Genomic DNA, 26,926 nt, shown 5'->3' with positions numbered 1-26,926 from the left:
TTTTGTCTTTTTTATTCACTGATGAATCTTAGTCCCTAGAACAGTCCTGGAACATATGGGAGCTCAATAAATATTTGCTGAATTGAATTAAATTGACATTGAGTCTCTTCTCAAATTGAGTTTCCTGTTTGCTGTCAGTTTCGAGAACAGTCAGCATAGTACTGTGCTGACACCTCTTCATCATCTCAGCCCCAGCTCTTGGGACTTAGTGGGTGCACAAGTTGGGAGCCTAAGTCACAGCAGAGTGCTGACTACCATGCCTGTGTTTGTGCTGGAAGGGAAATATGTCTTCTTGCACAAAAGGACTTGCATTCTCCCACCTGGGAATCTGTGTCTGACTGCCCTGGCCCCTCTCCCACACCCAGAAACAGTAGGAGCAGTTGCTTCACACAAGCAGTCAAGCGCAACACGTGCAATCTATGCAGATAATGCCCAGGGTAATGGCACCATCTGTAAGGCCCTGTAGCACATGGCCACAACTGTCTCCCAGCATGCAGTAGGGCCTGTGATCAGTAAGCAAAGGAAGGAATTAATGGCATAGCTGAATATTGTTACTGGGCCTCTCCTCCAGGTCTCAGTTTTAAAATATACCTTAAAGAACGTATTTTCTGAATCCTTAAGAAATTTCCTCAAGCGGAGGAACTTCCAATTATGGTACTGATAGTCATAAAGAGGCAGATTGGAGTGTTGTTCTGCCTAATGCTGCTCTGCCCCTGGGAATACAGATGGTGGGCACCTCTAGAACCCAGCCTCCCCAATATAACTGTCTACCAGTGCTTCTCTGATCATTGTTATGCCACAAAGTCAGGTGAGATGAAGAACCCCCAGGTCACAGTGCTCTGGGCTCCACAAGGAGCGTTTCTTCCCCAAACTGGCAGTGGGATTGGCCTGCCACATTCTTCTCATAGGCTGGGAAGAGACCTAGATACAGATTCCTACACTGCCCTCCTCCCCAGGGGAAGCCGTGAAACTCATTTTAATTCTCTGGCCAGTTCTGGAAGGCCCTTATAATCATTCATTCATCACCTCCCATTTTACCTGCACCAACCTAGGCTCTGGGTATACCATGGAGAGGAAACCAGGCTCCAGCCCCTGCCCATGTCCCTGCTACCCCCTTCCCCACTAAGTCCTGCTAGATCTCATCCACCCATGGTATGCCTAGCAACCTGCGACTTCTGCCACCTGGAAGATGGAAATGCTCTCCAAACCTGGCGTGTTCTCACACAGACTGTGCTCACTTCAGAAGTCAGACAAAGGCCAGCAACAAATTGAACCAGAGTTGTCTATTTTTGTTTTATTGGAACATAGCCTAAGATGAAATAAATATTAATTTTCCAAGTTCTCAATTATTTCATAAATAATATTAAGTTAACAGACATTTTACAGAATGTTATGTTAAATAAGATAGATAAAAGTATATATCTATTTTGCTTAGAGCAAACTGATGGAAAATACTTCAATGATTCTGATATCTGAAATACAGCTCAAATATTTTGTTTTTATACTTTCTGCCTGTGTGAGGTAGCAGTATGCCTGAAATATTTACTTTGCCTCTGAAGTTTCATTACACTGAATATTAAGGCCCCACCCTTGGTTGGCCCTCATCCTTGTTGCAGTAAAACATCCTTCTTCTCCTCCAGAATCTTTCGCTACAGTGAGACAGGTTGGTCTCAACTTTCCGTTGTCCACTCGGTGTTTATCACCTTAAGAAAAGTTTGCAGGTAGTCTAGGAATTGTTTTACTCTCCATCTTTCTCCTCCACACTTCTTCTGTGAAAAGAGTAGACAGTAAGTATTGTAGGAAACTGTCAATTCTTGTCAATTCAGAGCCAGACAAATATACTTAAGTTTCCACTAAATGTTTTTAACTTACTCTTTGGAGGTCTATTATGTATTCTTTTATTAAAAACAAGTTTTGGAATAGTTTTTCCACGGCATCCCCTTGTGCAGTTTGATTCTTCAGTGTGTCTATTCCCTGAAAGACTTCTTTAATGCATAGTTCGTGCTAAATGAGGAAGATTTAAAAACTATAAATAATCAAAACAAGGTATAAAAATTTAGTTCCAGAAGTTAGTCGTGTTGTTTACATGAGTTCTCTTCTCCAAAGAATATTTTACTTGTTCCTTTTCCAAGTGGCAAACCACTTCACACTGAGCTATAATTTCCAAAAGTAGATAAAGTTTATATAACTACTGAGGAGTTTTACAAATGATATAAATTAACTCCTTAACCGAAATTAAAATGTTTAGGAAGTATAATGCAACTACAATACTGATTGAGCTCCCATGAGTTTCCTTTTGTAGTTCTAGCTGGTAATTTTATTCTATTTAGACTAATGAAATCATATATTTTACATTTTAATACAACCATGACATATGCCAAATGTATACAATTCCATTATATGGCCATAATAATTTAAATATGTGTAAATGACACATATATTAATATAGGGCATTCATTGTATATTTTAATGTCTACTGACCATAATTTTAAAAATATAAATCTAACTTGCTAAACTTTCAGAAAGACATGAGAGTGAGAGGAAAGCCATAGATAGAGTTGAATGGAGACTAGGAGGCCCCTCTCACCCAGTATGGAATTCTTCTGGAAAGAAGCACTATTTACAATAGCCAAGACATGGAAGTAACCAAAATGTCCATTGACAAATGAATGGATAAAGAAGATGTGGTACATATATACAATGGAATACTACTCAGCCATAAAAAAGAATGAAGTAATGCCATTTGCAGCAACATGGATGGACCTAGAATTATCATACTAAGGGAAGTCAGAAAGAGAAAGACAAATACCATATGATATCACTTATATGTGGAATCTTAAAAAATGTTACAAAGGAACTAATTCCCAAAGCAGAAACAGACTCACAGACATAGAAAACAAACTTATGGTTACCAAAGGGGAAAGGTGGGGGGGGGGATAAATTAGGAATTTGAGAGTAGCATATACACGCTACTATATATAAACTAGATAAACAACAAGGACCTATTGTATAGCACAGGGAACTCTACTCAATATTTTATAATAATCTATATGGGAAAAGAATCTGAAAAATAATATATATATAAAACTGAATCACTTTGCTGTATACCTGAAACTAACACAACATTGTAAATCACCTATACTTCAATTTAAAAAATAAATAAATTTTAAAAAGCATATAGCAAAGAAAAAGACATTAAATACCTAAAAAAAAAAAAAAAGAATGCCTTACATGAGGCTCTTTGAGATGGAGAACTGACAACATCACCAAAGGGCCTGATCCACTTGTTTAATGAATTCTACTTGTAAAGTTATTCCTAATATTTATAAGTACATACATTTGCATCCACACACACAAAAACAAAATGGAGAAAATTAAATCATTCCAGTGATAACTAATGCTTTATAGCTTAAAATATGAAATTTACTTATTCACTCAATCATTTATCAAATCTTGATTTAACTTACATTTGTATGTTCGGGAGTAGGAATCATCAAGTTCTGAAAAGGAAAGAAAATACATTCATGTTTAAAGCACTCTAGCATTCATAACTTTTAGTAAAATCATCAAGTTCTGAAAAGGAAAGAAAATACATTCATGTTTAAAGCACTCTAGCATTCATAACTTTTAGTAAAATTCTTGTTAGTAATGTGGTTATCAGTTATATAGTACTAACACTCTCATAATTTCATGATTAATGACAGATCTTTAAAAATAAGCCACCACAAATGATTACCTATATATTTTAAAGACTGTAGGAATCAAAAAGAAAATTACCCCGTCACCTATCAGCAGAGTTTGATGAGTGGAGAGCAGTGTCAAGGTCTCTGCCACCAGTCTATTCATGGGACTTTCTACAGCAATGACACAAACGTAGACAGCTCCAAGAGCCAGCAAACTCAAATGCAGAAGCATTCTCATGGCTCTGAAATGTTGAGCGTTTGCCTTGGCAAAGAAAGTGCATAGTACAAGATTTCATCCCCAACCAATTTATTCTCTCTCTTTGAGGAAATGAATAATTTCTAACAATCAGATAGAGAATGCTTAATAATGGCATATAGTGAAACTGTTTCCAATGCCTGTACCTTAAAAAATAATTTTACTTTTATCTTTTAATAATAATAAAAATCCCTATTTTATTTAAATCCCTTTAAAAACATTTTCTATTACAAAAGAAAATCCTTAGGTGGATACATCATTGCCCCACATTTGCATTTCTTAAAATCAGAAGATTGAATTTCCTTTTAAAAGATTTGTGTAAAAGAAGTATAATGTAAGCCACTAAATAGAATTTTATGCTAAAATACGTAAATATTGAGAATTTCTTTTCACGTCAAGTAAACTCTAATGCAGTTGTAGCCAGGTTGATCTGTCTTAAAAGGAATTGAAAATACTGGTGATTGAAGATGGTGATTAGAGCAGAGACCATCAAAACTTAGCTGGGTCAAGTTGTGTTCACTGGGGTCCTTTCTGTTGCCAGTGATCAAAAACCTAACCCAAACTGGCTGAAGCCAAATGGGGGATTTGTTAGCTCATACAACCAAATGATCCAGGGTGGAGGCTCCTTTATGTTGCTTACCTCAGTGACCATTGTCTTCATTCTCAGGCAGTGACCCATTCTTGGGTCACTGTGGACCCAAGATGATGTCCAGCCTCCTGAATCTATATATACCCTGTTCATGAGCCTCAGAAGAAAGCAAATTGTGTTTTTCTGATTGCTCAATTAAAAGTCCAAGATTTTAGCCTTGTTCACCCTTGGTCCCATGTTCACCCTTGAACTGTGGCCGGGGGTACGAGGTATACTAATTGGTTCTCCCTGGAGCTGGCGATGGGCTTCATCCCACCCAAACTTCATACCTGAGAAATTTGTGGTCCTAGGTAGTAGTAAGAGGGACCTAGATGCTAGGAAGGCAACCAAAAAACATCCGTCACAGCCACATAACATATGGGCATGGCCTCTCCTTCACATCCCACAAGGGTGGGAGTGTCCTTTCACACCCTGGGTGGGCCATGTATGAATAGGTGTGATCAGGGGGATCAGCCTTTGTGTACCTTAGGCTCTGACCTATAATCCCAGAAGGGAGCAAATGAGGCCCCCTTCTAGACCACACACTTCCTTCTTCCCTGGCCTTAGCACACATAATGGAAGTGTAAGCCATTGCTTATAATGGAGAGTTTCAGTGAGCATCCCAAAGTGGTTCTGTGTTGGTGGCCTGGAAGCCTGGCTTTAGGACTACCTTGAGTATCTAGCACAGATTGTACCAAATATGAATTGTTACCTAGAATCCTTTTCCAAAGCTGGATGTAGTTCTGTATGTGAAGTAGAGGCATCTAGGAGGTAGACAAGCCTTTTATTTTATTTTTTAAAGATTTATTTATTTATTTTAGGCTGCGTTGGGTCTTAGTTGCGGCATGCAGGATCTTTGTTGAGGCATGCGGGATCTTTCCTTGCAGCGCTGACTTCTGTGGTGTGTAGGTTTTCTCTTCTCTAATTGTGGCACACAGGCTCCATGGCGTGTGGGCTCTGTAGTTATGGTGCCCGGGCTCTAGTTGAGGCACGCAGGCTCAGTAGTTGTGTCGTGCGGGCTTAGTTGCCCCGTGGCATGTGGGATCTTAGTTCCCTGACCAGGGATTGAACTCACGTCCCCTGCATTGTAAGGCAGATTCTTTACCACTGGACCACCAGGGAAGTCCTGTCAAGCCTTTTACATGGGGGTAGTCACAGCTCTGCACAGGTGGGATAAAAGTAGTATGGGACTTTAGTGGCAGCCTTCCTGTACCATGTCTGGTTTTGTTTGTGCTAAAGTTTTGGACTCTTGGTTAGACATGCCTGGTTTGAACACTTGAAAGACCTTTTCCTTGAGACTGCAGGAGTGACCGTGGCTTGCTGCAGGAGTGAGGTAGGAATCACAATAGACTGGATCAAGGTGCTCTTAAAATGGTGCTTTCAAAACCAAAGCTGACTTCTGGCAGAGCCTTCTCTCCCCAGATAGAGAGAGTTCATTCTGGTTCTCCTCAACTCCTTTGGGCTACACAGAGGAAGTGTGGGCTTAGATGAAGGTTTCAGAGGAACTGCCAAGTGACTTGTTATTTTAGTACCTTAAATACACGAAGTTCTGAGTTTTAAACTTCTCTCTGTTATAGGGTTAAACAGGGAATCTAGGTGGTGGAGGATTGAGACACCACTGTACTAGTGTTCACTAAGCAGGATAAAATTCACCAACCACTCACTATTTTTAGGGAGTCATGCTGGCTATGAAAATGAGTGAGATGGGCAAGGTGTGACAACAGCACAGATGGTGGGGCTGCAGAAAACTGCAGCAGAGTGACCTGTCTCCAGGTGGCAAGTACTGGTCAGCTCCAGCTGACTGTTGCCATGTGACACCCTTGGACTTATGTTACCAAATCATCCAATTTTTCAAAGGAGCCGGAAATCCTGATTATTATGTATAATCTCCTGATTTTTAAATGTTGGCAATTCATAGTTTTAAGAACCATACAGGGTGCTATTTTGCAGTCTCTGATCTATAGTATAACTGTGGGTCCCTATTGGAGGGCAAGTTATTTAAAAATCCTCCTATTCAAAATTATGTATCTTCAAAAATGTTTTAATTGTGGTAAAATACATGTAACATAAAACATAACATCTTAACCATTTTTAAGTATACAGTTCAGTAGTGTTGAGTATGTTCATAATGTTGTACAATCCATCTCCAGAACGCTTTTTATCTTGCAAAGCTGAAACTCTGTACCCATTAAACAACAACTCTCCATTTTCCCCCTCCCTCCCAGCCCCTGGCAACCACGCTTCTACTTTCTGTCTCTACGAATTTGATTATTCTAGGTAACTCAGATAAGTAGAATCATATAGTATTTGTCATTTACTGACTGGCTTATTTCACGTAGGATAGTGTTCTCAATGTTCATCCATCTTGTAGCATGTGGCAGAGTTTCCTTCCCTTTTTTTTTTTTTTTTTTTTGGCCTCACCACAAGGCTTACGGGGGATCTCAATTCCCTGACCAGGGATTGAACCTGGGCCACACCAGTGAAAGCCTGGAATCCTAACCACTGGGCCACAGGGGAACTCCCCTTCCCTTTTAAGGTGGAATAATCTTCCATTGTATGCATATACCACATTTTGTTTATCCGTTTATTTATCAATGGACATTTGGGTTGCTTCCATCTTTTGGGTATTGTGGATAATGCCATTATGAACATGAGTGTACAAAATTACATTTCTTACAATGTTTTCATAAGTCAATAACTATTCCTCTATTAGTCTGATCTCCCTAACCTGATTGCAAACTCTCTGAACAGGGACCATAAAATAATGTATTTGAAAGAGGTTTATTAATGTTAACCTGCAAACAAAAGTTAATAATTTTAATCTCCTACTTGCAGGAGATTACTTGCAGAATTACTTGCAGAATTCCAAGTAATTTTTGTAGATATTGTAGCCTCAAGGAAATGAAGCATAATTCTCTTTAAGTGTGGGATACACTTAAAGTAACTGTGGAATACAATTCATTTTAAAGTGTGCAGTCTGGAAGGGGGATTATGAGAGGAGTAACTTTGCAATGGAGAAACCCGACAAACCTCAGCCAGGTGATCAAGGTCAACATCAACAGTGATAACTCATGTTAGTAGCATGTTCCCTTAACATGATGTAATGAGAATGGCATTTTATCTCTGCAGTCTTCCTCCCCAAAACTTATAACCTCTGTCTAACCATGAGAAAAATATTACACATACCCAAATTGAAGGACAGAATACCTGAAAAGTACTCTGTAAAACTGTCAAGGTCATCAAAAACAAGTAAAGTCTGAGAACTGTCACAGCCCAGAGGAATCTAAGATGATATGATGACTAAATGCAATGTAGTATGCTGGATGACATCCCAGACAGGAAACCCCCTAAAACTAAGTAGGTAAAAACTAAGAAAACCCCCTAAAAACTGTGGAGTCTAGTAATGTGCCAATGTTGGTTACCCAGTTGTGACAAATGTACCATAGTTATACGAACAACAGAGGAAACTGGGTGCAGGGTACACAGGAAATCTCTATAATGTTCTTTCAACGTTTCTGCAAATCTAAAGCTAAATGAAATAAAAGTTTATTAAAAATAACCTTGCAAATTGAAAAACAGTTTATAATTATTTATATTATTATTATGTAAAAAGACTTTGTATCCCATAAGTGTCATGCACTTGGGAACTTTTTACTTCACTAGACTGTGAGCTCCTTGAGAATAAGGGTTTTATTTAATTGATCTCTTTACCCTCAATGACCAGCCTATTGTACACACTCAATTAATGTTTATTGAATAAATAACTGAATGAATAAGCAGGAACTTGGTTGTATTAGTTGAACACATTAATGTGAATACTGTGGAAACTGAAGGAGTCTATTCCCTGGAGCCAGGAGCCTGATAATAGAAACAACTTTGGCAGGACTCCTGGAAAAAAGATAGAGCAAAGCTGTCAGCTCATCTATAGAGAACAAACCAATGTGAACTACCATGGTATTTTAAAAAACCCACATTATTTTAGGAGAATAGAAAGAAATTAGCAAACAGTATTGAGAATTTTTAAGAATTACTAGTAATTGTATAGTTTAGAAAAAGGACTTTGGTGTTGAAAAGTTGTATTAGTAGGCAACGTTCATCCTTTTGCCCTAAAACCTTTGTCTCTATTAGTGGCTTCCAAATTGGCAACATGTTTTTAAAAACTGATACCTGTGTTTTCTTACTAACTGTGTAGTCATTAAGGTCAAATGACTTTTCTATGAACTGATTCTAATCAAATAACAGGGCACGATGCCACAATTTTTTTTTGCAGTGACTAAATGTAAAATGATAGCGTCTCTTTCTTTTTCTTGACCTTATTCTAACCTCCATCGTTTCAATCTCCAAGTGTATCTTTTTTTTTTTTTTTCTTTGCGGTACGCGGGTCTCTCACTGTTGTGGCCTCTCCCGTTGCGGAGCACAGGCTCCGGACGCGCAGGCTCCGGACGCGCAGGCTCAGCGGCCATGACTCACGGGCCTAGCCGTTCCGTGGCATGTGGGATCCTCCCGGACCGGGGCACGAACCCGTGTCCCCTGCATCGGCAGGCGGACTCTCAACTACCGCACCACCAGGGAAACCCTAAGTATATCTTTTAAATAAGTTTTTAATTGATAGATAACATCATTGGAAAATAAACACAGAACTTCTTCCCCTCGGCATAGCAACTACTATATTAGGTTTTTGTTGACCTCTTCCAATCTTTACTAAGACAGCTTTACAGAGTTGTAATCAATGAATATGTGCAATTTTGTTTATCTTTTTTGTTATTAACATTTCTCTTTCATGTAACTACTTATTATTTTAATGGTTACCTGCTATTAGATGAAATTGATGTACCACAGTTTACTTCACCATTTGGGTTGTTGCTAGTATTCCACAATTACAAACAATGCTACTAAAAAGCTCTCTGTATAATTTAAAAAATATTTTCGGGCTTCCCTCATGGTGCAGTGGTTGAGAGTCCACCTGCCGATGCAGGGGACACGGGTTCGTGCCCCGGTCCGGGAGGATCCCACATGCCGCAGAGCGGCTGGGCCCGTGAGCCATGGCCGCTGAGCCTGTACGTCCGGAGCCTGTGCTCCGCAACGGGAGAGACCACAACAGTGAGAGGTCTGCGTACCGAAAAAAAAAAAATTTCTTTATGCTGAGGAACTTGTGTGATCATTTTAATAGCTTTGTTACATTTTACCAGATTAACCCTCTAAAAATATTCAATGCACAAAAAATAAATCTCATATTTTTACAGTGTTTTACCATTTATAAAGCACTTTCACAAAAATAACTTTGTTTAATCCTGATATCAGCATGTGGGATAGATTTCTTTCCCTCAAGATTCTTTAGCACTAGGGTTTAATAGTTCTGCTAATGTAATGAGTGAAATGAACGACAAAGGAAGGTCTGATACAAGCAGCAGTAGTAGTAAAAAAGCTTGATAAATACGTTGGTAAACATAAATAAATAATGCTGGTTTTAAAAAGTAACTCAGAGGATTTCAAGACAACATGGAACAAAAATACTAAACAATGATAATGTGGAAGATTAAGATGCAAGGAGTGATCAGATTCGGTGCATTTTATGGTTCTTGTACTGTTTAAAAGGATACTAAAGGTATTAACCTCAGATTTCAAAATAGGCACATGAAAAATTCAAGAATAATGACTAAAAGAATCAAAATAGAATGTGCAACTTCAAAACCGGTAGAATAAAACAAGAGAATAATGAAAATCAATCAATCCAGAAACCTGGAAAGGAGAAAAAGAGGGAAAAGGCACAAAAAAAGATATGAGAAATACATCCAAATTTATCAGGAATAACAGTTCACTTCATGCAAAATGACATTAAGAGGTTTAAAAATCAAGGGATAGAAAGACATACTAGACAAATACTAATCAAAAGAAAGCTGATGTACCAATATAAATACCAGAAAAAGACAATTTATGTCAGAAAGTATTATAAGGATAAAGAGATTCACTAATAGGTATAAGATAGTATCTCATGGTATTTTATTTTCCATTTCATTAATTATAAGTGAAACTAAACATTTTTCAGTAGTAGTTTACTGAGAACTGGGAACTTGACTGATTCGCCTTTTTAGTTCTTTTTATTTTAAAGATTAATCATTTTTATTGGAAATCTTTCCACCCGCCCCTCCTAGAGTTGTTATCTTAGTTTTATAGTTTCCTACTGTTACAAAGTTGAAAATTTTTGTAATGGAATCTGGCACCTTGTAATGTCCATTTTTTCCTTCAACTCAGTTTTTCTCAAGTATTTTAAAAGTAAATTATAGAAAGCATGACACTATCGTTAACAGTTCTATATGCATCTCAAAAAAGGATCTTTTTCATATAGCAAAATATCATCACATCTAATATAATGAAAACAACGGGGTTTTTTTTAGCATTTAATCTCCAGTCTACATTCAAATTTCCCCACATATACCCGAAATTCCCTTCACATCTCTATGTCCAAAGCAGGATCCAATCCAGGATCATGCGCTGCATCTTGGTAACATGAAACTCAAATCTCTTTTAATTCTCAACCATCCTTTTAGAATCTACAAAAGTTCTTGTTCTAGTAACAGTAATCTGAAAGTCTGGGCCAGTGTTTTGTAGCACATTCCACCTTCCAGATTTGTCTTTTCCATCCTTGTGATATTATTAGCTTAATACTTCCTGTAAACTGAAAGCTTAATCTAAAGGTGCTAAAGACTCAAGTTAAACTTTTTTTTTTTTAATCCAGCTGCATAAGAGGTAATTTTGGCTACTTCATATTAAGCAGGAGACATACATTCAATGCCATTGGTATATCCATCACCTCCAAAAGTTTCTTCTCACCTTCCTTATTTTTATTTTCTATTTTATTTATTTATTTATTTATTTATTGTAATAAGAACAGTTAACACAAGGTCTACCGTATTGGCAAATTTTTAAGTATACATTATTGTTAAATATAGGCACGATGGTGTACAGATCTCTTATTATTCATCTTGCATAACAGAATCTCTTAAAGGTGTCTATTCCTATCTTGGGGTGGTACTTATAGCAGTGGATTTACTTCACATATTTTCATAACATTTTATAGTCTTATAATAGCTTTTTGGCTTTTGGTCTACAACGGCAGTTCACAAACTTTTGGTATTAAACCCCTCTCTGAGGATCCCAAAGGGCTTTTACGTGAGTTATAACTAATATTTACTCAAGTAGAAACTAAATTTGAAATATTTTTAAAAGCACAAGAATATACAAGCACACATTCCATTAGCCATCATTGCGATGGTGTCCCGCACGTCACGAAATTACTAGAAAACTCAGTACATTAGGGAGCGACTGAGAGCGCAAAGGTGAAAACGTCTTAGTATCGTTAGAAAAAGTTTTGACAGGAGCGAACACCGCACTCCCCTCCGTTCCAGGAGTCCCGAGATCACACTTTGAGAATCGCTGTCCATCACAAGTCTTTGTCTTCTCTTAGAGTTAGTGCCTGTCAGTGCTGTCCCGCCCCGCCCCCGCCGCCAGCAAGGAGCCGGAATCCGCTTGCTAGATGACCTTGCACTCAACCTTCTTGCGCGGTAAGGTTCCCGGAACCCAGAGCTGCGCGCGCACAGCGGGCCTCTGACTTCCCGGCGTGCCCCGGGCCTGCGGCGTAAAAGCGCGCAGGCCGTAGCGCCCCACGTGACCCGCGGCGCCGCGGAGGCGGGAGTCTGTGAGTGACCACGGTCGCGGGGTCCTCGGGCTTGTGTTCTGCGTCTCCCGCGGGCAGCCCCGGGCTGGCCCCCACCCCCACTCTCGCGTTCCAGCGGGGAAGAAAGCCGGTGTGGGAGGAAAGGTCCAGCCCGAGCTTTCGCTTTCACCTGGAGCCTCCCGACCCCGGGACGCGCGAGTCCTTAAGACCCGCTCTTGCTCTGCTCGGGCCTCACTGCTAAAGTGAGCCCTGGGCTCTAGACCCCTGCTGTTGAGAAAAGAAACATTTGCAAACATGTCCCGGATCGAAAAGATGAGCATTCTGGGCGTGCGGAGTTTTGGAATAGAGGATAAAGATAAACAAATTATCACATTCTTCAGTCCCCTCACAATTTTGGTTGGACCCAATGGGGCGGGGAAAACGGTAAGTCCTAAGTAGCCGCCTTCAGTTTACGGGTCGCCACGTGTTAGAAATCTGGAGTAAAATATCTGCAGAGTTCGGAACTCTTGATTAGGATGAGAGGAGTCCATATGACTCAGCTCCTGGGGCCCCAGGGTGTATCTGGGTCTCCGGCTGACTTCCCGGCCCAGGGGCGTGGCTTGGTGTGGCCTGTGGCGTTCAGGCCACTGCGACCTCAGGAACCGACCAGACTCCTGTGTTCAGTCATGTCCGGTGGACAAGGTTTCCATCAGAATCCCAAGAGACCGGGAGCTACCTCCGTCCGGGCTCAGCGAGCTCACAGTCCCACAGGAAGCATTTTTGTCTACATTGATGTTTTATCATTCCTTACATGGCATAGCATTCACTTCCTGGTAGTCGTCCCCGTACAGGATTTCTTTAAAAGTTAGAAAATATGATAAATATATGACTTTAAGAAGACTGTTTATCCCGACTTAGATAATAAATGATAAGTAAATGACATAATTTTAAAATGAAACATGTGTTGGGGTTTGGTTAAATTGGGACAGTATTTTGTTGTTAGGATGCTTTTACCTAGTCAGAATAAAAGATCGAAGCGCAGCTTATATACTGTGCTCCAGTACTGGAAATATTTAGAAATTTGAGTTGGACCTGGAATGGTATGCAATTATGAAAAAAGTACAGCCAAGAGGCTCTCTGGTCTGAAAGGGTGCTTTGAGAAAAAGCAAGGTGGTATCGTTGTAACAGGGAGAGGAGCGAATGAAGTGAAAAGCATAGAAAAAGACATAAGGTTTAGTGTTGAGAGTTGAATGCCAGACTCTTGTCTGCTTTTATTTATGTAGAAATATTATTTATTGAATGCTTTTTATGTACCTAGCATTGTATTAAGTGCTCTACTGGTAGAGAGACTAGTATGTTTAGTGTTTATGAGCCCTAGCTGCTTTAATAGAAATTTTTTCCTTCACCATTTATTAGCTGTGTGACTGGGCAAAAGTGACCTAAATGCTCCATGCCTTAGTTTTCTTCTCTGTAAAATGGAGGTTAAAAAAGTTTCTACGTGGGACTTCCCTGGTGGCGCAGTGGTTAAGAATCTGCCTGCCAGTGCAGGGGACACGGGTTTGAGCCCTGGTCCGTGAGGATCCCACATGCTGTGGAGCAACTAAGTCCATGCGCCACAACTACTGAGCCTGCGCTCTGGAGCCCGCGCGCCTAGAGCTGGTGCTCCACAACAAGAGAAGCCACTGCAATGAGAAGCCTGTGCACGGCCCCGAAGGGTAGCCCCCGCTCACCCCGCCCGTGCACAGCAAAGACCCAACACAGCCAAAAATAAATAAATGAATAAATAAAAAAATAAATTTATTTAAAAAATAGTTTCTACAGCCTAGGATTGATGTGAGAATTAAAAGCTTAATGTATGCGAAAGTGGTTAGTACAATACCTGGCACATAGTAAGGTCTTTGTAGATATTAGCCATTTGTTTAGTTTCGACTTTTAAAAAATTTTAGCTTTATTGGGTATAATGACATAATTTGTAGGCTATTTAAAGTATACATCATGGTGATTTGACACAGATGTATATTGTAAAAGGATTCCCCCTATCTAGTTAATTAACATGTATTTATCTTTTTTTGGTGAGAACATTTAAGTTACACTCTCATTAAATTTCATTTATACAATATAGTGTTGTCAACTATGGTGACCATGTTTTACTTTAGCCATTGTTATTAAAAACTTGACTTAAAGGGTTTTAATTAGAAATAGAGAAATTTTCCCTCAAATAATAATTATTTTATTTCAGTATACCTCGTTAAGTATGTAGCTTTTCTATGAAGTTACAGCAATTATTCTTTAACACTTAATCATATTTATATGACAGGTTTTATAATGTCAAATCTTATCTGATCATATCTTTTATAGTCTCTATGGTAATAATATTTTATAATGAGTTAACATTTTATGATTAAATTCTGCAGTTCTCTAATAACTAAATAATATAATTTTCTGTTTCTTTAGACCATCATTGAATGTCTAAAATATATTTGTACTGGAGATTTTCCTCCTGGAACCAAAGGAAATACATTCGTTCATGATCCCAAGGTAATGGTGCTAGTAAAACTTTGTACTTTTAAAGTAAAAAAAAAATTTTTTTAAAATTTTTGGCTGCATCAGGTCTTAGTTGTGGTGCATGGGCTTCTCTGTAGTTGTGGCATGTGGGTTTTCTCTCTAGTTGTGGCACGTGGGCTCTGTAGTTTGTGGCCTGCAGGCTCTCTAGTTGAGGTGCCTGGGCTTTGCTGCCCCAAGCATGTGGGATTTTAGTTCCCCGACCAGGGATCGAACCTGGGTGTTCTGCATTGAAAGGCAGATTCTCTACCACTGGACCACCAGGGAAGTTCCTAAAATAAAATTTTTATAATTATGGAAGTGATGATAGCTCATTGTAGAAAATTTGGCAGTGGAAAAGTATGAAGAGGTATGAAAGTCACACACATACAGTCTTAGCGCCCAGTGATAGCCATTGTTGACATTTTCATGTATTTCTTCTCCTTTACATACAGTCTTATATAGCTGAAGTCATACTCTAATTTTGTATTCTGAGGTGTTTTTCCACCTAACATTATAATAAAGTCCAATGTTATTAAAAAAAACTATTAATCTGGGTGTTTGATACATGGGTGTTTTAATCTTTTTACTTTTTTATATGTGTGAAGTATTTCCTACTTAAAACATAAAATCTTTTATGAACATTTTTAATAATTGCATCATTTTCTTACATTTCGATTGCTTTTAGTTTTTCATTAAAATGTACCATGATGAAAGTCTTGGTGTATGAGTGTTTGAATGGTATTTATTTTTTTTAAATAAATTTATTTATTTATTTATGGCTGTGTTGGGTCTTCGTTGCTGCACACGGGCTTTCTCTAGTTGCAGCGAGCGGGGGCTACTCTTCATCGCGATGTGCCGGCTTCTCACTGCGGTGGCTTCTCTTGTTGTGGAGCACAGGCTCTAGGCACTCAGGCTTCAGTAGTTGTGGCTCTCGGGCTCTAGAGCACAGGCTCAGTAGTTGTGGTGCCTGAGTGTAGTTGCTCTGTGGCATGTGGGATCTTCCCAGACCAAGGCTCAAACCCGTGTCCCCTGCATAAGCAGGTGGTTTCTTAACCACTGCACCACCAGGGAAGTCCTGTGAATTATGGTGTTTAAACTCTTAGTGTGTGTATAGGACATAGGCTTTTCTATATGCATTTTGGCCTGTAGGTTTTTCTTTCTTTTTTTTTTTTAATTGAAGTATAGTTGATTTACAATATGTGTTAGTTTCAGGTATACAGCAAAGTGATTCAGTTATATGCATATTTTTTTTCCAGATTATTCCATCATAGGTTATTATAAGGTATTGAATATTGTTCCCCCTGTTATATAGTAAATCCCTGTTGCTGATCTATTTTATATATAGTAGTATGTATCTGTTAATCCCAAACTCCTAATTTATCCCTCTCCCTGAATAGGTTTTTCTTGTTCATGTATATAGTGGGGTCATGTGCCTCTCTCATTATCTTGCCTGCCAAGAGTTTGTTGTGTGTTTCCTCCAGGCTTTTTTCTGTGTTTATAAAAACATATCTGTGTGTGTATATAAATACGCTCATGTAAATATTTTAATACATCAATAGAATTTTATTTTTCCATTGTATCAATATACATCAAATATTTATTTAGTGATATACTGTGGATGTGTTAAAATATATGTACACCTTTGTTTCATTATTTTTAATTACTAAATAGTATTTCATTGAGTTTATATTCTCTAATTTATTTAGCTGACCCACTGTTGATAGTCTTTTAAGTTGTTTCCACGTTTATGTGACTAAAGATAACTCTGTGATTATGAAAGTGATCTCAGGTGGCCTTGGCTTGCAGTGGCTTGAAGAGGATTTCGGTTCCCTAGCCAGGGATTGAAGTCAGGTCGTGGCAGTGAAAGTGCCAAATACTAGCCACTGGACCACCAGGGCCAGTGGGCAGTGACAAGGCCCTGGTCCATTGGCTTTGTAGAAATGAATTTCCACAAAGACATGGAAAGTAGTGACATAAGTAAAGTGTTTATTAGGAGGAAAAAGAGTACATGTGAATAGACTCACACGGGCGGGCTCAGAGAGAGAGTTGCGCCCTCGTGGTAGTTTCAATCACTTATATGGGATATTTCTTCTGGGTTTCCTCTGGCCAGTCATCTTGCTTTTTCTGGCCCTGAGCCTGTATTTGGTTTAACTCAGGGTCCTCCCCTGTGTGCACACGCGTCTCTTAGCCAAGGTGGATTCTAGCGAAGAGGCCTATGGGTAGGTTGACATCACCTACTATGGGGTGGTGCTCCTTCCCTTTTTGGCCCCCGAGGAGTCTTTTTGCGCACCTGTAGTTGGGAAGGTCTCCTTGACCTCGAGAATGAGGAACATGTGGTCTCTTTATCTTTTATCTGGGCAGAGCTCAGCTCCTCCTTGCTCCTTGCTATTCATCTTGGAGTATCTGTCCACAGGGGACAAACTCCAGCTGCTCAGCCTGGGGCCCATCTATCTCCTGCCTCAAATCCCCCCCTGCGAGACATGAGCCCCAAGAAATCTTTTTTGGGAGGATGTAGGGCAAAGGTCTGTCTTCCGTAGCTTCTTCAGGCTAGCATGTGGTTCATAGACCCTACCTAGTTGGGTTCACGGAGCTCTCACCCTGTCTCATTAAGGGGCCCAGGGTGACTTCTGTTGTTATTCCAGCAGGATCTGTTCCGAGGAATGGCCAGAATCTCTGCATCACCATTATCCTGATGTGAAACTATTGTAATCTGGAAGAGACAAACTTAACAAGCAGATTAAAAAGGCAGGGGCCAAAAACCAATAAAAGAACTATAGTAACCAGTGGCCTAAGGAGAACCAGGTTACGTTTGGTAACAATTTTGATCCTGGTCCAGATAGAATCAGTGCTTGGGTTACCCTGTCCAAAGGAATGGAGCCATTTGGCGTGGTCATATATATTTTTGATGTCTGCTTCCATTAGCCCAGTGTGATTTGATGTGGGTGTAACGCACTCAGTTAGTTGGACAACCTGACATTAATAGATCTCATTTCTTTTCAGGAGAATAAGCCTGAAACCCATTCTGGACCTGGCGCTTTGGGGAGACTTGTAGCCAGGTAGCTAGTTGTTTAGTTTTATCTAAGTAGGTTGTAACCTTTGATGTGGTATTAACACATAAATAACAGGAGCTATTGGTCATCATACATGTCTCTTTTTTTGGTTAACATATGATATAAAGCTATTTCATTGCCTAAAAATAATAATTGTAAGAGGAGACCTTTAAATTGTTTATTGTTTTATCTTAAAGTCAGTTAAGTCCTCTCGGAGGCTGGATCAAATCAGTCCCTTTTGCCAAGTCAAGCATTTTGCTTTTCAGTTGTCCTTGCTCCTGCATTAGCAGTTTCTCCCTCTTTAGGGGATCATTTAGATCAGCATATAAACATGGTCTGGTAGCTCCAGTCTACAGACAAACTCTCCCTTTACTGCAGATCAACCTCTGGCTACTACTCTGTTCTAGTTTATAGCAAAATTCACAAGAGTTGTGTGTACTGATTGTTTTCACTTTATTGCTTCCCCTTTCCTCCTCAGCCCACTCTGTTTAGATTTTTCTCCTTTTTTTCCCTCACTAAAACTGCTCTTGTAAGGTCACCAGTAATCTCCATACTGCCAGATAAAACGGTTATTTTCTAATTCTCAATAACTTCTTTGCAGATTTGATATAGTTGGTTTCCCCCTTTTTAAAAAACATTGCTCTCTTGGCTTTCATGACACCATGATCTCATACCTCCTTTTTCACTGGCCATACTTCAGTCTCCTTTGATGAGTCTACTTTTGCCTGGCTCTTCTTGGGTGATCTCATTCACTCACAGCTTTAAGTATTGGTTATATTGCTCTTGTCTAACACTTGGAAATGAATTGTCTGAGGAGACACATGTGCTGACAGAGCAAGAAACTTTATTGGCAAGGGGCACCCGGACGGAGAGCAGTAGGGTAAGGGAACCCAGGAGAACTGCTCAGCCGCATGGCTCGCAGTCTTGGGTTTTATGGTAATCGGGTTAGTTTCCGCATTGTCTCTGGCCAGTCATTCTAACTCAGGGTCCTTCCTGGTGGTGCACACATCGCTCAGCCAAGATGGATTCCAGCGAGAAGGGTTGTGGGAGGTTGGTAGGACATATGGACTGGCGTCTCCTCTCTCCTTTTGACCTTTCCCGAATTCTTCCAGTTGGTGGTAGCTTGTTAGTTCCGCCTTCCTTACCAGGACCTCCTGTTGTAAGATAACTCATGCACGTGGTTACTATAGGGCCTGGCCAGGGTGGACAGTTTTGGTCAATGGTTCCGCTAACAGTTCTATGCTGATGAATCCCAAATTTATATATATAGCCCTAACTTCTTTCCTACACTGTAGATATATATGTCCAGCTGTTTGATTATTTAATGGGCATCTCAAATTTAACATATTCAAAATAGAACTCTTGGTTCCCTGTTCCCACATCCCTTTCACATTCTCAAGCCTGTTACTACCTTAGTACTCTCCAGTTTAATAAATGATATCATCATCCACGTGTTTGCTCATGCAAAAACCTGTGTGCCATCCTTTGAGTGATTCCTTTATCTCATCCTGTTTCTAATTCATAAGCAATTCTTAGCTACTCTTCTAAAATATGTCCAGAATATGTCCCTTCATTCCATCTCTGCTGCTTTCCTGGTCCAAGCCACCACACTTTTCCCTTTGAATTATTCTGGTAGTCTCAAAACTTGTTTTTCCTGCCTCATTCTTTTTTTTTTTGGCCATGCCACGTGGCATGTGGGATCTTAGCTGCCCAACCAGGGATCAAACCCATCCCCCCTTCAGTGGAAGCACAGAGTCTTAACCCCTGGACCCCTGGGAAAGTCCCTCCTGCTTCATTCTTTTTTTTTTTCTTTGATAGTAAGAAGTGGATTTATTTAGAGAGAACCTCCTGTCTCATTCTTGAAGTTCTCTTTTTTACATAGCAACAAATTATCTTTAAATATTTATTCATTCATTCAACAGGGAGTGAGTCACTCAAAATCTGAGGGGAGAATATTTCAGTCAGTGTTAATACTAAGTGCAAAGTCCTTGAGGTAGGAGCATGTTTGGTGTGTTCAAGGAATCACAAGAAGGAGCAAAATGGTAGGGGAAGACTGGTAGAAAATTAAGTTAGAGTAGTTGAAGGGTCTAGATCTGGTAGGACCTTGGGTTCTAATTTAAATAGGAATCTATTGGAAGATTTTAAGCAAGAAGAGGGCGTGATCTGTATTTTAAAGTGATCAGTCTAGCTGCTGAGAGAAGACCGTCTGTAGGTGGCACGGGTAGAAGGGTGAAGACTAACAAAGGGGATTTTGTGGTAATCCAGGTGAGAAATATTGGTGGTTAGATTAAGTGGTAATGGTACAAAGTATGAGAAATGCTTGGATTTGGGCTGTATTTTAAAGGTAGAACCAGCAGATTAGCTAATGATTTGGGTAGTGATGTATGAGAAAAATAGAAGCATAAAGCAGAACTCCCAAGTTTTTTGACTTGAGCAAGTAGAAAAATAGTGTAATGAGGAAACACTGGAAAAGGAGATTTGGGTGGCTCTAGTTTAAACATGTAAATTGGGATGGGAATTCCCTGGCGGTCCATTGGTTAGGACTCGGCGCTTTCACTGTCGGGGGCCCAGGTTCAGTCCCTGGTTGGGGAACTAAGATCCCACAAGCTGCACGGCACAGTCAAAAAGAAAAAGAAAAGAAAACCCATGTAAATTGGGGTTGTTTGTTAGATATCCAAAGGAGGTGTCCAGTAGGTAAGTAGAAGTATGACCAAGGGAGAGGTTTGAGTTAAAGAAAGAAAATTAGGAATCATTGATGCATACAGTTATATATGTATGTAGTTAGTCTTAAAGCCTGATGGGATCACATAGGAAGTGAATATAGAGAAGAGATCCAAGACCTAAGCCTAGAGCACATTAGCATTTAGAAATAAGAAAGAGGAGGAGGACCCAGCAAAAGATGCTAAAAGAACAACTAGTAAAGTAAGGAAAACAGAGAATAGTGTCTTAGAAAAGAATAAAGTGTTATAAGAAGGAGGAGTCATCAACTGTGTCAAATATGTCGATAGCTCAAAATAGATAATTAATGAGAACCTACTGTATAGCACAGGGAAATCTACTCAGTACTCTTTCGTGACCTAAGTGGGAAGGAAATCCAAAAAAGAGGGGATATATGTATACATATAGCTGATTCACTTTGCTGTATAGCAGAAACTAACAAACATTGTAAATCAACTATACTCCAATAAAAATTAAAAAAAGAAATGTCGATAGCTCAAGTGAGAAGCAGGTTTGACTATGGGAAGGCCATTGGTGATCTTGACAAAACCAGTTTTAGTAATCTGAGAAAACAGGAGGTAAGGAAGTGAAACACATAGAATTGTCTTGTGAATTTTGCTATAAGTGGAAAGAGAGATAGGGCAATAGCTGAAAAGGTTTGCAGAATCAAGGAGAGTGTTGGCTGTTGTTTTTTTACATATGTATGTATGTATTTTCTGGATGTTTCCATGTTGATTGATGCTCTAGTATCTCTGCCAATCTCATCTATCACTCACCTCTTCCCAAATGCTTTCATATTTCTAGAGCTATTTTTCTCAGCTGTCTGCTTATGTCCTCTCTGTGGTTCTTCTGGCCATGGTGGTTTAGCTCTCTTCACTTACTACGCACTTTTCGGCTGCTCTCATTTCCCAGTTCTGAGCTCCCACCCACACTTGCTCATCAACTCTTCTCTCCTGAGTCACTCACACCTCCTACTGTGGATGAAGCCATTCCCCTTATGTGAATTGTCCACATCCCCTCAGTTTTCCCTATATGCTATGTTCTTCTCATTATTTCAATTCCTCTCACCCTCTTATATCTTCAGCTTCTCTTGTCTTTCCTTTTCCCTGTTTTAATTTGACCCTGAACCTAATATTGTTTACCTTGCCTTAAACAAACGCCTGAATTTTTCTGGCTCTCCTCAATAATTTTTCTTACCTATGTTCAGTTGTTTCTGTCTTCTTAGGAACTTTGATTTCCATGTTGCTCCATTTGCCTAGCTTCCCACTTTTCTCCTTTACTTCTTTCAAACTTGCGGCTACATCAGTCCGGACGCGCAGGCTCAGCGGCCATGGCTCACGGGCCTAGCCGCTCCGCGGCATGTGGGATCTTCCCGGACCGGGGCACGAACCCACGTCCCCTGCATCAGCAGGCAGACTCCCAACCACTGCGCCACCAGGGAAGCCCAAAACTGTCATTTTTGAACCAAAACAACAAATGAAAGCTACAAAGTGCCTAATAAATATTTGTTAAACAATTTGATGAATTAATATAAAAGTTAAATTTATGCCCAAAAGTCATGAAAAGTCCAACAAAAGTTATTTATGATTTTAAAAAAAGGCTGAATCCAGGGCTTGTGATTTTGGTTGCAATAGAGTAGTGAGTATCATACTTGTGCTCCCAAGATGAACAACTATAAAACTGGAAAAAATATTTGAATCCACTCTTTTCAGGCATTGGGCAACAGATGGTGCAGGGCTGTGATTTTTGAGAAAAGAGAAATATATGCGGTGACTACACATTTATTCTAGTTTTCTACGTAGGGATATTTTGCGAACTTCAGTGCATAGAGTTAGAACCCAACAGAGAACCGTAGTCACTAGGCAGATGAAACAAAGAAAGAAGTTTGGGTTTGCTGAGGTGGTTGTGAATTGTGAGGCAGGGTACAGGGGTGGGGTTTTTGTGCAGAGATGGGGCACCAGGAATCTGTACAAGGAACCCATGAGCTTTTGGCCAAATACTAAGCTGCATGTGTTCCAGAATGAGATTCAGTGAGGACTAGCAGCGAACAACTACTGGAGTAGAGGAGTGGGATTGTGAACTGAATGGAGATTCTAGAGTTTACACAATGCTGGGAGACATTTGAGTCATGATATGCCAGAGTAGGAGGAGCTTGTAGAACTCCTTAGTATTCTGTTGAGGCCTCAGAAAGGCCATCCTAACAAATCCTAAAACAAGCTTTGACAGAATCAAGCTGAGTAGCCAATAAATTAACTGCCTTCTAGAACAAAACTCAACACTTTTTAAAGGAAGTCAGCACAATCCAAACTCACACTGTAGCATCTACAATGTCCAGGATATAATAAAAAATTAGTGTATATATGAAGAAACAAATGTAATCCATAACTGAGAGGAAAAAGTGAATAGAAACATATCCAGAGATGACAAATTTTGGAATTAGCAGACAAGGATTTTAAAAGCTATGACACATAAGTTCAAGAATTTAAAGGAAATTGGCCATAATGTGGTAAAAGATCACAACAGAGAAATAAAATTATAAAAAAGACCCAAGAAGCTCAACACATAACAAGTAGCATAAACACACTTATATTGCATTTTACACTAAACTTGCTGAAAACCAGAGGTGAATTCTTAAAAGCAGACTGAGGAAAAAGTAACACATTATGCAGAGGGGAAAAATAATGATTTCTGACTTCTCATCAAAAACTTCCAAGCCATGAGATAGTGAGACAACATCTTTAAAGTGCTGGGGAATAAAAATCAATCTAAAATTCTATATACAACAAAAATATCCTTCAAAAATTGAAGATGAAATGGAGAACATTTTCTGATTGGGGAAAAAAAAAAGGTAGAGGTATTAGTTACCAGCAGATCTGTACCATAAGAAATGTTAAAGGAGGTTCTTGAGGCTGAGGGGAAGTGTTACGAAGTTAGTCCTAGAGTGAAGGTTGCTGCAGATGCCCCCTTACAAACCTTAAAAACAAACGTTCAAAAGGACGAAGCCTCTAAGGAATTCCTTGGTAATCCATTGGTTAGGACTCCGTGCTTTCACTGCCGAGGGCACAGGTTCAGGACCAATCCCTGGTCAGGAAACTAAGATACTGCAAGCTGCACAGCTCGGCCAAATAAAGAAACAATATCCACCATTAAATATTGGACTTCCCCAGAGGTCCAGTGGTTAGAAGACTCTGTGCTTCCATTGCAGGGGGCCCTGGTTCGATCCCTGGGAGGGGAAGTTCCGCATGCTGCATGGTGCATCCAAAAAAAGGATCAAGCCTCAACAAACTTAGCTGCATGCCTGAACCAAATTAAACACTCGTTAAAGGAGTAAAACAAAATTATTCATTCAACATTGTAAAAATTCACAATCAGAAGTTACCAGGCATGCAAGGAACCCAGAACCAGGAGAAAATGAAATATAGAAATAAATAGAAAATGAAAGAGATGACAGAATTAGCAGACGATCTTAAATTACAAAACTTATAAATATACAGACAGTTGGAAAGGAAAACATTAAGTTTAATGAATGGAATAGAAGATATAACAAAAAGACCTAAATAAAGCAAAAGGAATACCAATGGGTTTTTTTTTTGATTGAAGTATAGTTGATTTACAGTATTGTGTTAGTTTCAGATGTACAGCATAGTGATTCAGTATTTTTGTAGATTATACTCCATTATAGGTTTTTACAAGAAAATGGGTAAAGTTCCTTGTGCTATACAGTGTATTCTTGTTGTTTATCTATTTTATATGTAGTAGCTTGTATCTGTTAATCCTATACCTCTATTTTGTCCCTCTCCCCTCCACTTTGGTAACCACAAATTTTTTTCTGTATCTGTGAGTCTGTTTTGCATATACATTCATTTGTATTATTTTTTAGAGGGAATAACAGTGTTTTTAAATATAATAATACAGATAGGTTAAAAGTAAAAGGATGGAAAATCCTTTAGATAGCATACTAGAATATGCCAGCTAATAAAAAGAAAACTGAATTGGCTATATTAATATCAGACAGTATACTTCAGAACTAGTAACATTGACGTAAAAAGTGACATTTTATGATGATAAAGCAGTCAGTTCACCAAAAGGATTTAGCAACTCTAAATGTAGAGCTTTGATATGGAAGAGGCAAAAAAAATCTATGGAACTAAAGGAGAAACAGACAAATCTGCAATTATAGTTGGAGATCTCAATACCTCTCTTGGTAAAGAAACAGAAAGAGTAGACAAAATATCAGAAGGACGTGGAAAACTTTAATACTCTTACTCAAATTAGCCTAATTGATGTTTATAGGACATTCTACTAGTGAACGGCAGAATACACATTATTTTCAGCCACTGTAAAACATTCACAAATATTCTGAACCATAAAACAAGTGAAAACAAATTTTAAAGCATTGAAGTCATACAGAATGTGTTTTCTGACCACAACAAAGTTAAACTAGAAATCAATAACAGAAAATCCCCAGATATTTGAAAATTAGGCAGTACATTTCTTCTTCTTTTTTTTTTTTTTTTTTTTTGCGGTACGCGGGCCTCTCGCTGTTGTGGCCTCTCCCGTTGCGGAGCACAGGCTCCGGACGCACAGGCTCATCAGCCATGGCTCACGGGCCCAGCCGCTCTGCGGAATGTGGGATCTTCCCGGACCGGGGCACGAACCCATGTCCCCTGCATCGGCAGGCGGACTCTCAACCACTGTGCCACCAGTTCTGGAAGCCCAGGCGGTTATTTCTAAATAACCCATGGATCAAAAAAGGGATCACGAAGGAAATTCAAAAATACGTTAAATAAAAGCATATCATACAAAAAATTTGTGGAATGCAGCTAACTAATGCTTAGAAATTTATATAATAAAATGTTTATATTAGAAAAGAAAAAATGTCTAGAATTAATTACCTGAGCTTCTATCTTAAGAAACCTGAAAAAGAAGAGCTAATTAAATTCAAAATAAGTAAAGGAGGGAAATTAAAGATAAGAGCAAAAATCAGTGATATAGAATACAGAGACAGAGAAAACCAGTGAAACCAGAAGATGGTTCTTTTAAAAAAAAAAGGATCAATAAAATGAATAAGCCTCTAAGCAAAGTGATAAAAAAGCCATAAATTACCAGTATTAGGAATGAAAGAGGCAACATCACTGCGGATCCTACAGACATTATGTAGGTAATAAGGGAATACTGCTAGCAGGTTTATGCCAATAAATTCAGTGACTTAGATGAAATGGACAAATTCTTTTAAGAACATAAGTTACCAAAGCTTACTCAAGAAGAAATATGCCTACAAAAGAAATTGATTTGTAGTTAAAAACTTAACAAGGACTTCAGGTTGTGATGATTTTACTGGTGAGTTGTACAAAACATCTTAGGAGGAAATCGAGTCAGTTCTACATAAACTTGTTTTTTTTACATCTTTATTGGAGTATAAGTGCTTTACAATGGTGTGTTAGTTTCTGCTTTATAACAAAGTGAATCAGTTATACATATGTTCCCATATCTCTTCCCTCTTGCATCTACCTCCTTCCCACCCTCCCTATCCCACCCCTCTAGGTGGTCACAAAGTGCCGAGCTGATCTCCCTGTGCTATGCAGCTGCTTCCCACTAGCTATTTGTTTTACGTTTGGTAGTGTATATATGTCCATGCCACTCTCTCACTTTGTCACAGCTTACCCTTCCCCCTCCCCATATCCTCAGGTCCATTCTCTAGTAGGTCTGTGTCTTTATTCCTGTCTTACCCCTAGGTTCTTCATGACATTTTTTTCTTAAATTCCATATATATGTGTTAGCATACGGTATTTGTCTTTCTCTTTCTGACCTAGAGTCTGTCATACAGAGTGAAGTAAGTCTACATAAACTTTTTCAGAAAAGAGAGGCAAAGGAACTATGTCCCAACTCATTTTATGAAGGTAGTATTACTGTGTTACCAAAAACCAAAGACATTACAAGAAGACTACAGATGGGTAACTGTCATGCATGCAAAAATCACAAAATACTAGCAAATCAAAGTCAGCAATATATAAAGATAATACACCACGATGGAGGTCCAAAAGCCAGTAGATGAGGGACTTCCCTGGTGGCGCAGCGGTTAAGAATCCACCTGCCAATGCAGAGGACACAGGTTCGAGCCATGGTCCAGGAAGATCCCATATGCTGCGGAGCAATTAAGCCCGCGAGCCACAACTGCTGAGCCCGCGTACCACAACTACTGAAGCCCACGTGCTTAGAGCCCGTGCTCCTCAACAAAAGAAGAGACCGCAATGAGAAGCCCATGCACCACAACAGAGAGTAGCCCCCACTCGCCACAACTAGAGAAAGCTTGCACGCAGCAACAAAGACCCAACGCAGCCAAAAATAAATAAATATATTTTTAAAACCCCACAAAAACCAGTAGATGAGGCT

At 39.3% G+C, this 26,926-nt stretch overlaps 2 protein-coding genes across 5 annotated transcripts in view; one reads left to right on the top strand and one right to left on the bottom strand.

Annotated features, from left to right (window-relative positions):
• Positions 1 to 26,926, top strand: part of RAD50 (RAD50 double strand break repair protein) — a 234,237-nt gene that overhangs the window by 123,410 nt on the left and 83,901 nt on the right. For 2 of the 4 annotated variants that reach the window (XM_033405883.2, XM_033405882.2), the window contains one exon: positions 14,676 to 14,759. The exons of 1 other annotated variant lie outside the window; for it this stretch is intronic. In XM_033405883.2, coding sequence (XP_033261774.1) covers positions 14,676 to 14,759 — 84 coding nt within the window. Of the gene's footprint in view, positions 1 to 12,221; positions 12,666 to 14,675; positions 14,760 to 26,926 lie in introns of those variants that run through there. One more of the 4 variants, XM_004279898.4, reaches the window with a different exon arrangement.
• On the bottom strand, positions 1,178 to 3,921 carry IL5 (interleukin 5). Its single transcript, XM_004279897.4, has 4 exons — positions 3,778 to 3,921; positions 3,468 to 3,500; positions 1,873 to 2,004; positions 1,178 to 1,769 (listed from the first exon to the last, which is right to left on the bottom strand). Exons 1-4 carry the CDS (start codon positions 3,919 to 3,921, stop codon positions 1,671 to 1,673), a joined length of 408 nt encoding a protein of 135 aa, XP_004279945.1. The 3' UTR covers positions 1,178 to 1,670.

This window comes from Orcinus orca, chromosome 3, assembly GCF_937001465.1.
Source record: "Orcinus orca chromosome 3, mOrcOrc1.1, whole genome shotgun sequence".
NCBI lineage: Eukaryota > Metazoa > Chordata > Mammalia > Artiodactyla > Delphinidae > Orcinus > Orcinus orca.
The sequence above is the reverse complement of the archived record's forward strand: the minus strand, read 5'-3'. Positions and strand labels throughout refer to the sequence as shown.

Coding starts and splice junctions, on each gene's coding strand:
- IL5 (XM_004279897.4), bottom strand. CDS start 3,921: ATGAGAATGCTTCTGCATTTGAGTTTGCTGGCTCTTGGAGCTGTCTAC. Junction 3,501..3,777: donor CTCTGCTGATAGGTGACGGG/GTAATTTTCTTT, acceptor TTTCCTTTTCAG/AACTTGATGATTCCTACTCC. Junction 2,005..3,467: donor CTACTCCCGAACATACAAAT/GTAAGTTAAATC, acceptor TTCCTCATTTAG/CACGAACTATGCATTAAAGA.